The 15,206-nt window shown below is 40.8% G+C and overlaps 1 protein-coding gene across 1 annotated transcript; it reads right to left on the reverse strand.

The window, feature by feature from the left end:
- Positions 1-372: 372 nt before the first annotated feature.
- Positions 373-5,141, reverse strand: LOC129723686 (caprin homolog). Its single transcript, XM_055678046.1, has 4 exons — positions 4,739-5,141; positions 4,254-4,436; positions 1,328-3,446; positions 373-1,269 (listed from the first exon to the last, which is right to left on the reverse strand). The coding sequence occupies exons 1-4, from the start codon at positions 4,982-4,984 to the stop codon at positions 839-841; spliced, it is 2,979 nt and encodes a 992-aa protein (XP_055534021.1). The 5' UTR covers positions 4,985-5,141; the 3' UTR covers positions 373-838.
- Between the last annotated feature and the right edge of the window lie 10,065 nt (positions 5,142-15,206).

Raw genomic sequence — 15,206 nt, forward strand, 5'->3', positions numbered from 1 at the left:
CACCAGTAGTGATGATATCGAATGCTTGCCGTAATCCAACTACACGATATACGTCGTTCTGTCTTTACGCCAACGCTCGACTAGCATTTGCCGTGCGATGAATATCTGCTCCTCAGTACTCCTGTCGTTGTGATATGCAAATCGAAAGTTATCAACGTTACCAAGATATGTCTATACATTGTTACAGTAGGTATTTGACGTATATGTTACGTTTCAGGGTTTTATAACCATTCTAAGCGCCAAAAACTAGTTTGTAATACTCGCCTGTAAATTCGACGATCATTATCACCCAATCCAAAGAAAGGCATCCGGTAACTGAGACAGAACTTCTTCAAAACAACGCAGGCGCACAGACACACGGCCACCGCCAGCTTCGTTTAATACACTCAAAGTGTTTATTATCAACGACTTTTAGGATTACCAAGGCTAAGATCAGGCTGTCTCTCTGCGTTCAAGTGGATGGCTGCCTTCAAGTCGAGGGCTGCTGAGGCCAGTCGGCATACAGTACCATCGTTTGGGATTCCTTTTTTTTTTTTTTAATTTTTGCCTAAACATTCCGATCCTAGCTTAAGTGTAAAGCTTGATGAAAAGCAAGATAGGTGTACTTACTTAGTATAATTATTATTATTATTATTCCGTATGGGTTTGTGTGTATTCCATTTAAATTGATCGTTTTCTTTTTTACTGCTAAAATTATATAATGCCATACTATCAATCAGTTAGAAAGTTTCTCATCTACACTACAAATATAGCAACCAGTGTAGATTATGATTCCGCGAAAGATACATTGTGGGTTATAATATATCAGTAGCAATATTATTCAATTGTTGATTTCTGCTTATGCATTGATAGTGTGTTGGCCTCTGGTGTTGGACGATCCGCGAGGGCCTCCGTAATTGCTATTGCCGGAATGGTTTCGTTGCTGAGGCCGCGTGGATGGTGGCCCGGTGTTCCTTGTACTGTTGATTGGACGAGCGTTCGATCGGTAGTCCATGCTGCTGCTGTTATTGTTGTTGCTGTTGTTATTGTTGTTTGTGCCTCCAGATACGTTGCTTCCTACCATCGAGCCGTAGCCGGCAACCATCGACGCCGAATCGCTGCCCCCGTTGTCCTGACGTCCTTTGAACATCGAGCCACGCTGATGGTAGCTTGAGTCTGATTTGCTAGAACCGAAATTGTTACTCTGCTGGTTTTGCTGATAGAATCTCTCGTTGTTTTTGTAGAATGTCGTTGGCGGGTTGTTTGCACCGCTGTCGTTAGAGAAACGAGCTGAAAAAAAATCGTTCGATAAATGTTTAATATCTTTACCTGGGCTGAGGAAACTTACAGTTCGATCCGCTGTTTTGATTATACTGGTGACCACCGCGGGGATTACGATGTCCACCTTGATGTAGCTGTTGAACGGCCGAATTTGGCAACGATTGCTGGGACTGGCCATGCGAGCTGGATGTATCAGTCATATTACCCATTCCATAGTTTGAAGCAGAGTTACCATTGTGCTGAATGCGGTTCGGTGCGCCAGTATTTGCTGGCACACTGTTGCTCGACGAAGAACTACTGGAAGATGTTACCTGCTGTAATAGCTGATGTTGCGACTGTCTAGGCATATTGTACGACGCCTTATCCTGGGAGCCATCCTCGATTGGCTTACTCATTTGAGCCGTATTGGTGACCCATTGGTCTTCATTTTTCGCAAGAGATACGAAACTTTGACCCCTGCTACTCCATTCATCGTGTCTAGGCTTGGGCTGTTGCGAAGTGTGGTTCGCGTTTATCGCCAGTTTATCAGTCATATTTATAGATTTGAGCTTTTCCGTCGCAGGATCAACCATCAGATTCGAGAGTTTCTGAGAGATATGGTTACTCGTAATTTGATGCTGTGAATCGTGCAAGCTTTGCATCAATGTCGGGAATTGCTGGGTGTTGGGTTCGTGTATCGGATTGATGACGGCCGGCTGCTGTCCGGCAGCCGCGCTGAAAGGAGATGGTTTCTGTTGAGGCAGTTGATTCTTTTGATTAGACTGGTGCTCAATTTGAACGTGCTCTTGAGGTTGCGGCTTGGGCAAGACATTCTGCATATTAATGTCTGCTGGAATATGCACCGGTTTACCGGAAATGTCACTTGCTTTCGGAACCAACGGCGATCCCTGCGTCATATTTACAACACCAGGAGGATGTGACTGTTCAACTGGTTGTAATGGATTATTATAAACTTTTGTCGGAGCAGCCATGTTCTGGAAAGGTTGATTACTAAACGTTGTTGTCTGTGCCGAGATCATTGGAGGTTGTGGCTGTACGGAAACAGGAGCCGGAGATGGTTGAGGCGCGGGTGCTATTTGCTGAATCGATTGTTGCGGATTTGCAGGGCTCGTAGGGGCAGCATTTGTTGCTAAATGGTGAACATTTCCAGCGAATGGAACAGGCGGTGATACAACATCGGGCTTGTCCAGCTCAGACTCTTGTAAGAAGAAGAAATTTCCCGTTCCAATAACTTCATGTATCGGACGCATCTGCTGCTGGATATAATGCTGTTTGAAATAAGCATGTTCGACCGCTTGAACCGTAGTAGCGGCGAGCTGCTGACCAGAGATGGGTTGGAGCGGGACAGCTGCTGGTTGTATCACTGGAACTGTCACCGGTACCGTTGGGACAACAGTGGCAGTGGATTGAACATGTGCTGTATTCCGTGGAATGATTCCAGTATTCGGAGCAATGACGGGAGAAGGAACTTGAATTGGGGGAGCAATAAGCGGACCATTCTGGTTATCCACGATAACAGGAATTGCAGGTGAAGGAACTGGGTTCTGGCGGATCACATGGGTGTGCATTGGGAACGATGGTGTGGGCACGGCAGCAGCTGCTGGTGCTTCTCCGAAACTTTTCGGTTCAATGGGTTGAGCCAAATGGGTCACAGGATTGTCTTTTTCTTGTTTCTCCAAATCCGGCGCAGCAGGATCAACTGCAACGTCAGCATTAGTACGAACTTCCTCCATGGTAGCCTCTTCCGCTGCGCCAATAATTTCGTTCTCGGTCGAATTTGTCTCTTCTACAACATGGTCCTCGCTTTCTTCGTCAACTACCACAATATCCTGCTCGAAGTATCCACAATCTTGAACTTCGGAAATAACGTTCTTAAGGTGCACGTAAGTGCTATCGCCATACGCTTTGTTCCTCCCGTCGACAACGGCAGACAGGTGATCGGCAGCGGTCTTCACCGAAACCACAAACGCTGGCTGCAATGACGTTTTGGGACGCTGCGGTCGCGTCTCCTCATGCAGCTTTTCTAGTAAGCTCAAATCCTCCGCTGAGATCTTGCATGCACCGTTTTCACCGTTGCAAAAATCCGACCGAACGCCGTCGTCCTCCGTCAGCCGTCTTAGAACATCCTGGATTACCAGCACTTCGCGAACCTTTGCGCTTTCCTGCTGTGCCTTAACAAATGCGGTCTGCGTTAAACATAAAAAATTAAATCGGATCAAAACTGGAGTCACCAAAATCAACTATAAATCTATAAATTTGAGCGTTTCATTTGCAATGATAGATGTCAGCTTCATTACAAATTGGGCGACAAAAGCCAATTGCAATAGGTAGAAAAAATGCGTCGTGGAACAGAACATGTCGAGATAGTTTAAAAGAGAACCTCATAGCTAACTGTCACTTATTCGATTTAATTGTCGATGAAAAAGTTATTAATCCGGATACTAAAAGGAATTAGGGTGCACTATGCCAGTTTCAAATCTAATCAGACTTAATGACTCTTATTGCATGACTAAACTTTAAGCTGAATATTACAGGCGGCCACACGATGTGACGTATTTCTGTGGCCTAGCGGGCGTTTTTGGTCCTAATATAGAGACAAGTTGCTTGTCAAAAGTGTTTTGCTAGTGCAACATTTCGAGGTTTACAAGATTAGAATCAAAAACAAAACTGAAAAAATATAAGTCGAATCGATTTCTTGGTTATTTCAGATATGAACCTAAGTTATGAACCAAGGAACGGTTAAATATAGAGAAGAAGAAATACGGAAGACTGTTTTCCATAATTTCAACGCATCTAGCGTTAGTTTGCTCCATCCAATATTAACATAGTTAATGGGTTGTCATAAGCATCGTTCAATATTATAGAATACACAATTCTATAAACCAGTTTAGTTTACACCATTATTGTCTTTAAAATATGAGACCTATATCCGGAAACGTTTGCCGGAAACTTCCGCACCAGAAAGTCGGAGCAGCCGTTTTTGGGAAACTTACCCGTTTGGCCTCCTTCTTCGCTTCCTTGTTGGCCACAGTTGCAATAGATTGGAACTGCTTGCAAAGTTCCCGTGCGAGTTCCAGTGACGTTAGACACTCGTCGTACTTGGAAACGGCATTCTTCTGGTCCGTGGTCAACTTTTTGCCCGACTTTTCTATAGCCTTGTAGGATTCCAGTTTATTCTGCAAAGAGCACAGGAAATCGGACGGAAACAGAATCGGCTGGGTTAGTCAGACTGTTCAATATTGGCCAAAGGCGAGCAATCGATTTGCCACTTTCACTCATACAACGTAACACTAAACTCAAATATGGCGACACACAACAGAACACAAAAGTTGCGATTTTTGTTGGCAAGAATCTTGAAACATGTTTTTTTCTTAACCATCTGCTAATTAATACGCATAATGTTATTTATATTTTTACGCAAACTTTTACATTAAAAAAGAGTTATCATGGAAATACTATCTAGAGCAAAAAAACTCACCTTCCGCTTTTCTAGGTTGCGGATTTTGTGCTCGATTATGAGGACAATCTGTTGTAAGGGACTCGCCGGTTGTTCCTTAACGCTTCCATTGGTGCTGCTGGCCAGTGCACTGGCCGCTGTTTGGGGTTGCTGAGGGTCCTTTGCAGTGCTGCTACATCCGTCGTTTCCTGCTGCAGTTTCGACGGAATTGTGCAGCAATTCAGATTCACTGTTTTTGCTACCTTCTAGCACTTTTAGGCTGGGCATTTTGGATGAAACTTCAATTGTCGGGGTAAGCTGGCTGGCAATTGTAAGAAAATTGCAAAATTGTCTAAAAAATCTCCAAGAACGTTTCGGAAAGCAAATTAATTAGCAACCACTCCACAGTCAAGACAAAGAGAATCTGACGAGAGAAACCGCTTATACGATATGCGCCCATGCAGCAAAACCTTTACTGATGCGCCATTTTATATCATACTGTGTACGCTAAATCCATTTATTGAAAAAATACATATGCTTGACAGGAGAAATCCAAATTAGCGTTGAAAGCGGGAAATGAATAACTAGTTTACCGGTTGGATCAATCCTTATATTCTCTTCAGCATGGTCTATTCAAACTGATCTATGACAAATGACACGTTAATCTTAATTGTTTTTTTTTTTTCATTTTTAAAATTAGCATATTTCAAGTGAACACTATGCATAGAAGAAAATTCACGTTGTATCACATACATAAGACATATAAGTAACCACATACATAGGACATACGTAACACTTAGGAAGAAATCTTCCAAAAAAGTTGGTACAAAATGAACTACTCGAAAGTACCAACCTCTGTAAAAAAAAACCTCTGTTTGAGTAGTTTATGGAGGTTGTGTACCTGCGCAGCCCTGCATTTGTCTCGTTCCCACTCGAAAAATGCAGCATTGATTTCGTAAACAACTTTTTGACAGTTTCGTAAGGGATTTTGTTGAGGGCTCGAGTAGAGCCGCGATGAAGAAAATTCATTCCGTTCATTTTCTTCGAGCAGTTCATACTGGTGTTGGTACCGGGTGATGTGGGGCAAAGAGTACCAAAAAAAATCACAGTGTTACGTATGTCTAAGTAGGTGTACGTAACACTGGCGTTTTTTTCTGGCACACGTTGCCTCATAGTACTTCGTACCTCGTCCAACGGCTCGACAAATAATGAATATAGTGAATTTTATTTTCTCGGCTTTATCGAGCCCCAAAGAAAATTCCATAAGAAACTGTCAAAAAGTTGTTTACAAAATCAATGCAGCATTTTTCGAGTAGGAACGAGACAAATGCAGGGCTGTGCAGGTACACTGCCTCCAAAAACAACTCAAACAGTGATTTCATTCAGAGTGTGGTACCATTTGGGAAAAAGAAAATTCATTTTGTTCATTATTTATCGAGCAGTTTGACAGGACGAGGTACGGAGTACTATGGGGCAACGTGTACCAGAAAATACACCAGTGTTACGTATGTCTTATGTATGTGATAATACCGCATACATAAGACATACGTAACACTCAGGAAGAAATCTTCCGAAAAAGTTGGTACAAAATGAATTACTCGAAAGTACCAACCTCTGTTTGAGTAGTTTATGGAGGTTGTGTACCTGCGCAGCCCTGCATTTGTCTCGTCCCCACTCGAAAAATGCAGCATTGATTTCGTAAACAACTTTTCGACAGTTTTTTGACAGGGATTTTGTTATGGGCTCGAGTAGAGCCGCGATGAAGAAAATTCATTCCGTTCATTTTCGTCGAGCAGTTCAAATTGGTGTTGGTACCGGGGCATAGAAGCGCATCGTTAAGGATGCTCTAAAGGCCCAAACACAATGCAGACGTTGCGGCTGCGTTTGCGGCAATTTGATAGTTAGCCCATACATTTTCTGTCAAACAAACGTCAACGCAACGCAAACGTATCCATATTCCATTGTGCTTGAGCAACATACATAAGACATACGTAACACTCAGGAAGAAATCTTCCAGTAAAGTTGGTACAAATTAAACTACTCGAATGATACCACACTCTGAATAAAATCACTGTTTGAGTTGTTTTTGAGCCCTACATTTGTCTCTTTCATACTCGAAAAATGGTGGATTGATTTCGTAAATAACTTTTTGACAGTTCCTTATGGGATTTTCTTTGGGGCTCGATAAAGCCGAGAAAAACAAAATTCATTTTATTCATTATTTGTCGAGCAGTTGGACTGGTCGAGGTACGGGGTACTATGGGTCAACGTGTACCAGAAAAAAATGCCAGTGTTACGTATGTCGTATGTATGTGGTAATACAATTTTCACTCAATGCATTTAATTATTAGATCCAATCGATAAACTCATCAAAACGCGTAAATTTTAAAAAACTTCATTTGCTTAACCCTCTAGTGCCCAAATCAGTTTTTAGACGGACTTCGATAAAATCACTATGAAACTTTATAAACAGTTTTTGAGTTATTATTGAAGCTTTTAAGAGGTACAACTGAAGACCGTCTAAAGGCGGCACTGGGCACTAGAGGGTTAAGGTTTAATCATTTCTGCTAAATACTTTTGAAAAAGAATCAATAGCAGTTTTATAGGGCCGTTCACGTGGACAGAAAAATCGTCTTTTAAGATTCATTTTTGTTTTGAGCTTCACAAGTTTGTTTCATTCGCCAACAATTATATTCACTATATTACGAAGAGAGCTAATATAGTATTATCACATACATAAGACATACGTAACACTCAGGAAGAAATCTTCCAAAAAAGTTGGTACAAAATGAACTAGTCGAAAGTACCAACCTCTGTAAAAAAAACCTCTGTTTGAGTAGTTTATGGAGGTTGTGTACCTGCGCAGCCCTGCATTTGTCTCGTTCTCACTCGAAAAATGCAGCATTGATTTCGTAAACAACTTTTTGACAGTTTCGTAAGGGATTTTGTTGAGGGCTCGAGTAGAGCCGCGATGAAGAAAATTCATTCCGTTAATTTTCGTCGAGCAGTTCATAGTGGTGTTGGTACCGGGTGATGTGGGGCAAAGAGTACCAAAAAAAATCGCAGTGTTACGTATGTCTAAGTATGTGATTAGCTCTCTTCGTAATATAGTGAATGTAATTGTTGGCGAATGAAACAAACTTGTGAAGCTCAAAACAAAAATGAATCTTAAAAGACGATTTTTCTGTCCAAGTGAACGGCCCTATAAAACTGCTATTGATTCCTTTTCAAAAGAATTTGGCAGAAATGGTTAAACCTTAACCCTCTAGTGCCCAGTGCCGCCTTTAGACGGTCTTCAGTTGTACCTCTAAAAAGCTTCAATAATAACTTAAAAACTGTTTATAAAGCTTCATAGTGATTTTTACGAAGTCCGTCTAAAAACTGATTTGGGCACTAGAGGGTTAAGCAAATAAAGTTTTTTAAAACTTACGCGTTTTGATGAGTTTATCGATTGGATCTAATAATTAAATGCATTGAGTGAAAATTGTATTACCACATACATAAGACATACGTAACACTGGCATTTTTTTCTGGTACACGTTGCCCCATATTACCCCGTACCTCGTCCTGTCCAACTGCTCGACAAATAATGAATAAAAGGAATTTCCTTTTTCTCGGCTTTATCGAGTCCCAAAGAAAATCCCATAAGGAACTGTCAAAAAGTTATTTACAAAATCAATCCACCATTTTTCGAGTAGGAACGAGACAAATGTAGGGCTCAAAAACAACTCAAACAGTGATTTTTATCAGAGTGAGGTACCATTCGAGTAGTTTATTTTGTACACACTTGAAATTTATTGCCGGGTCTCGGTAATTTTTGCCGAGAATGGCACCACTGAGTGCTCGGTTTAAAAAATAATGACAGCTGTCACATTTTTTCGTAAATCTCGGTTCAACCTAACTGAAATTTCGGCATAAATTAATACCGAGCTATTACTGCCGCGATTACGGATATTTTGTGCTGAAATTTCAGTTAGGAAAATCGAGATTTACGAAAAAATGTGACAGCTGTCATTCTTTTTTTAACCGAGCACTCAGCGGTGCCGTTCTCAAAAATTACCGAGACCCGGCAATAAATTTTAAGTGTGTACCAACTTTTTTGGAAGATTACTTCCTGAGTGTTACGTATGTCTTATGTATGTGGCTCAAGCACAATGGATACGTTTGCGTTGCGTTGACGTTTGTTTGACAGAAAATGTATGGGCTAACTATCAAATTGCCGCAAACGCAGCCGCAACGTCTGCATTGTGTTTGGGCCTTTAGGGCATCCTTAACGATGCGCTTCTATACCCCGTTTAGTAGCGCTCTATCATCACTTCATACCGTACCGGTCGCTGCTAAACGCGCTAGAGAAATAGTAGCCGGGCCTCAGGAAAGCATCGCGTTCTCAAATTTGGCAGCCCGATAACAGCGCTGCTAAAGGTTTATGCTGGTTAAAACGTCAAATTGAGACGATAGCAACGACCGGTGTGAAAACGCGCTGCGCTGTACACAGCCACATATCAACTTAAATAGTAGCGAACTGTTAAGGATGTCCTTAGGGCATCCTTAACGGTGCGCTTCTATACCCCGTTTGGTAGCGCCCTAACATATCTTCATACCGTACCGGTCGCTGCTAAACGCGCTAGAGAAATAGCAGCCGGGCCTCCGGCAAGCATCGCGCTCTCAAATTTGGCAGCCCGATAGCAGCGCTGCCTCAAAGTTTATGCTGGAGAAACGTCAAACAAAGACGATAGCAACGACCGGTATTAAAACGGGTGAGTGAGCAAAATAGCCGCGCTGTACACAGTCGCCATAACAACTTAAATAGTAGCGCACTATTACGGATGCCCTTAGGGCCAACAAAGTTTCTAAAGATGCGTATGGGTGAATTTTTCACTAAAATTGCGAAGCCTATCGTTTGAGTGTACATTAACAGTGCGTGACAGCAGAGTCTATTAGCCAGGGGGGATCTATCTGTCAAACATCGTGTAACCAACATATTCGGCAACATGGTGTTTGTTTTGGTTTTTTTTCTTTTTGGTTATGAAATTGATCGATGTTAAATATTATAGAATTGGAACGTTTTTTTATCAAAACTCGAGAAACCGCGGAAAACTTTTATGAATGTGTTGTGTAGTGATTTTTTCCTCATTATCGTTCATAGTTACAAACGTCACGGACCAACAAACGTCATGGACCAGAGCTGATCTGCGATAACGCACACATATATGAAATTTGACAGCAGTGAATCCCCTCTGCTATTAGCGAATTTCTTTATTCCACGGTGTGTGGGCAAAACTGCCGAGAAATAATAAAACGTCATCGCCATTTAAGACGCAAGTAAGAAAGAGATGCCAGATAATTGTTGACGAACTTAGCACGTGCGGTGGTGGGTTGAAGCTGACAAATTTTACGGTGCGCTTCGGGCAGCACGGCAGGTCAAAACTGGGTCAAAATCGAGCGAATATAGAAGGGTTTTGACAGCAGTTAGTGCGCTTCCAGGTCAAAACGAGGTGAGCTGGTGGAATAAAGAAATTCGGTATATGTTTATAATAAGAGTCCCGCAAAGATGAAACCAAAGGAACCAAATCAGTGTCAAACGAAGGTACCAATCAAGCAATGTAAATAAACAAGGTGATAATGTTAGGAGTGGATGAAAAGTGTTGTAATTGAGCGTAATTAAGAATATGTGTTTTCCCGAAGTTTTACTTACACATTTTAATCCAACATTGAACCTGTACACTGGTTCACTTAAATTTAACAAAACATCAACGGTGTAATCTTACAAAACTGTGTACCTTGAGAAGAATTTCAAAAAATGATTTTCGCTTATAGAGCTTTCTACGCCAGATCTCACCAATACAGGCTTAGTATAAAATCGATTTGTTTTCAACCAAAAAATCAGCTGATATTCAATTTCGAAAAATATTGCACTTATGAATCCTAGTTCATTAGTGTTACCTGTTTTAACAAACTTTGTTTTAGTGGAAAACCAGATGAAATAAAATTAAAAATCGACTTGCAACTTGAATAAAAGCTCGGGGCAGGAGGAAATTTTTTGTTACTACCAGCGTGTTGATTATTTGCAACCAAAATTAAACTTGTATTAGTGAAATCGACCACTAATACTTGCGCAGATAGGAAGGTTTATGCATGGTGAAAAACAGAACTGTATCCAGCTTTTTACGCGCCATAATGGCGGACGCTATAACGCAAAGATCGTAATAAATTACCCACCCTTTTGACAACTCTGCTTACGTCAGTCTAAAGTCTTCATACAATTTATCGAAAGAAAAATATATCTGGCAACATTTGTGTTGCCAATTTTCAGAAATCTTAAATCTGACGTAAGCCAGACATTATAGCGACCGCCATAAGGCAATCCACGAGACAGTTGCGATCAGCTGATTTCAGTCTGTTTTCAACTTTTGACAGCTTTATGTATGTTCGATCGGTCGCAACTTGGATGCAATCGGGATCCAGAAGCGTGAAAAAAAAATTTTATCTGATCGGTAGCTCTAGTATCGCGAGTGCCAATCCTAAATACAACAATAAAAAATCACTTTTGATATTATTGCCGACATTAAAAGATTTCGGTTCTGCTCGTGTTTTGGTGTTGCAGCTTGAAAAACAGCAACAATAACAAACGTACAAGCGAAGAAACGTCATCCGTGGATTGCTTTATTATGGTGCGTAAAAAGCTGGATAGTTCTTGGCAACAAACGGCACAAAAACTGTGATGCCGAAACGATAGATTTTCTCTTCGCGCGACTCTACACTCAAAGAAATCGACACGACAATATAAAGTGTTTTGCACTTGATTTCGCCCTACTGGTCAAAACATATAGAATTCATATGCGAAACACTTTAGAATTATTTATCGTGCAACACCTCATTTTCAAAAGGAAAACACTTTCAATTCTCGTGTTATGACATATAGACATAAAGTGTTTGGATTTTGAATTTCAAATAAATGTTTACCGAGCTTCGAATGGTTTTTATTCGATTTTGAAATGAAAATAGTTTTACATGGAAGTGATTGCATATTACATAACCTTTATTTTATTTATAAAATTTAAAATTTAATTTTTACTAAAATAATTCATCGCCAAATATTATCTTTACTTCTCTGTTGAACAAGCCTGTAAAGCAAACAAAGAATTTAATTAATTGAATTTAATTTTAATTAGTAAACAAATACTTGCCTCTAGCGTAAAGATGCTTCCATCAGAATCTCTGTGATCTTGTGCTGGAAGAATGAAATAAAATTAGAATTCGATTCTTTTACGTGACATAAATCACTTACCTTGCAAAAACTTACAGATGTAGTCCGGAAAATCGTCGAACTTCTAAGGCCGTATGACACTCGCTGACTTCTCATCTTTCGAAATTTTCCTACTTTTCAGCACAAACGGCACTTCATTTGACATATAAAAAAAATCACAGGAGGGTTGTGTGCAAAGCCACGACCGCAAGATTGAAGTAGAATACTTTTAGACAGCTCTACTTACGGCTGTACATTAACCTACGGCCGGGCGAATCGGTTCGCGCCGCTTTTCGCGTTTAGCCTGGCAGAGGCCTAATGCGCACGGCCAACACAATAGAAAGGTGTTTTCACATTGAAAATTAAACACGGATTTACTGGAGTAAGTGTTAGCAAATGCATCTACCGCTAATACCGCCGCTATCGTACGAAAGCGCGTCGTTTCATGTGGGGAATAATATCAATAACGAAAAATGACGCGCATCTAAGCACACCCGAACTGTTTCGCCGTGCCGCTTCCATTTACTTCCTTATAACATCGGCCTCAGGGAAGTACCGGCTGCACCTACCGCTGAGGCTGTTATAATACTGCTACTGGTACCCAAAGCTATTAACTCTTCAAATTAAGTGTTTTATTTGTCCTCAAAAGAACAATTGTTCAATTCCATATCGGATATAATGCAATCGCATCTCTGTAATTTAACCGACAGTAATATTCTTCTGAACAAAATGATCCAACTTTTCCATTAGAGGAAGTGCCGGCTGATGTACGGCAAAAATCTCACCCGATTGCTCGCGTTGGCGTTCAGCCTGGCAGAGACCTGAGACGTGGTGACCAACCACAGGGCAAGTGATTTGTTTAATTTGAAGGCAGCCACAGGCGCAACCCGCTGCTATCCTCTGTTACTGGTGAGTGCTGATATCTGCTGCTACTGCTGTCAACGTTGTGGACGGTCCATCCAGCTAACCTTCCGACTAATGAATGTAGCTAGTTTTCCCAGAAACACTCTTTTATAGCCGAAGGGTGCTACGAAATAGGCCACGCCTTTATGTTCAGTTTTACCATTTTCTAATATTCTTTAGACGAATTATTCCACAATTCGCATTTGATTTTTGTATCCAGCTAGTAAACACCGATAGTGCTCTCACACACGCAACTATTTTACCCCTAACCGTATTGCGGTTTGTAACATCAAGCGATTCCGTTTGCTCGCTGTTGCGTGTTGCATCATGTTGCAACTTGGCAGCTGGAAGACGACGAAATTATGTTCATGCTGATTGATTGAATCGACTTCATATTAGCTCTGCATAGTCGAACTAACTACTTTTGTGAATGCGTTTTAACAGGGCAGTTTGTCATTCAAAGTCGGTTATGCTGATCGCAGCCTTTGCGCTGCCCCTACAGTGGGGGGGTTTACTAAATAAAGTGAAAATTAGACAACTACAATAGAATTTGATTGCATCCCGCACAGAATGTCTGCTTGTGTTGATGCCAGAAAATTATTAACCTTCAATTATTTGTTTATTTGCCTTGAAAAAAGCATTTTGCGGTTCAAAATCGGTTGCTGATCACAACCTTTGAGCTGCCCTAACAGTGGGGGATTAAGATACACGGGCAACATGCACTGTGAAAGCTATTTCACATTCAGTAAATTAGACGGGTGCGACAGATTCAAATTGCTAGGACGCAACACAGAATGCTTGCTTGCGTTGTCAAAAATTATTAACTTTCAATGACTTGTTTATTTGACTTGAAAAATGCATTTTGATGTTCAAAATTGGATTTCCTGATGGCAATCTTCATGCTGCCCCAACACGGGGGGAATAAGGCAGTCTGGCGACACACGCTGAGAAGAACCGCGTTGCTCCCGAAACGTGGTGACCAACCACAGGGCTAGTGCTGCTGCTAAGGAAGGACGACTGCTGTCGTAGCTGTCTAGAATTATTATGAGCGGCTTTGGCTGGAACAGGCTCTTATATAGGCCAAATAGCATGTTTTCATTTGCAAGGTATATAATTCTGTCGACCGTGCTTGGGAAGCAATCATATAACGACCAATCAGAGGTCGAATTTTTCGTTTTGACAAGGCTGGACTATTTTCAATAGTACAATAGTGTGAATAATAAAACTACAATTATCTTCTTTTGGGAAGAATCTTAGAAGATTTTCCAATCTATTGCTGCAAGAACGAATCCATCGAATACTAGCCGATTTATTAGCATTTGAAATTGGACATATTTTTCACTTTTTTCGGTTTTAGGTTTCATTTCACATCCCTATGTAGCCGAACTTCCTGAGAGAAGTATTCTACTTCAAAACAAAACAAATCAACTAAAAGTGTTTCGCACATGATAATCACTGTGATGAAACAGTGGGGCAGATTCAAGTGTAATTCACTTGAAAGGGATGTTGAAATCATACGTAAAAGAAGTGCGGCTCATGGATGTAAGTTGATGTGTGCGACAACATGAAACGAAAGTGAAAAATGATTGAATTCGATAGAAAAAATTCTTCTAATAACAATGCAGAGTCATTTTAATACCCAATTGATGAAACACTTGGATGGAGCGTGCGCAGTTTTTTCAGTGTATATACAGATACACCATATACACATAGACTCTGCGTGACAGTATATCATCTTTCTCTTCGACACCTATGTCACCAGCTATCTTGGCCTGTGTTTATTTGTCGCCTTTGTCGCCACTTTTTGTTATGATTGTCAGTATTGTTAACAACAGTTCGAAGCTGGATTTTTGTTTATCAAACTGTTACTATTCGAACTAAGTGCAAAAATGGCCAAGATCTGCACAGTTTGCGGTAATAAAGCATCCGTTACCGATCGTCAAGTTCTAGATCCGCTGCAAAAGATCACCTATTTTAAAATTCCCATGAATCCTGAAAGATGTAAAAAGTGGCTTGATTTTTGCGGACTATCAAACAAGGACAACACGAAAAACAAGTTTGTTTGTAGTGAACACTTTGAGGGAAAATATCTAGTGCGTGATCTAAAGTCAGAACTATTGGATGGAGTTAAGCGAATGATTCTTAGCAAAGATGGTAATGCGATGAAAGTACGGATGCTAAATTTATATTAAAACATTGGTTTTATTTTAGCCATTCCCACCATTGAGAAAGCCAGGCAAACCAAACGAAATCGGCTTCAGCTTGAGGAGGAGCAGAGAAAGGAACGCCAGAAAGAAGTAGAAAAGTTACTAAGCGGAATAGTACCAAAACCAATAAAGAACCCATTCCGAGAGAAGCGTA

The sequence above is a fragment of the Wyeomyia smithii genome, chromosome 2 (genome assembly GCF_029784165.1).
Source record: "Wyeomyia smithii strain HCP4-BCI-WySm-NY-G18 chromosome 2, ASM2978416v1, whole genome shotgun sequence".
Taxonomy (NCBI): Eukaryota; Metazoa; Arthropoda; class Insecta; order Diptera; family Culicidae; genus Wyeomyia; species Wyeomyia smithii.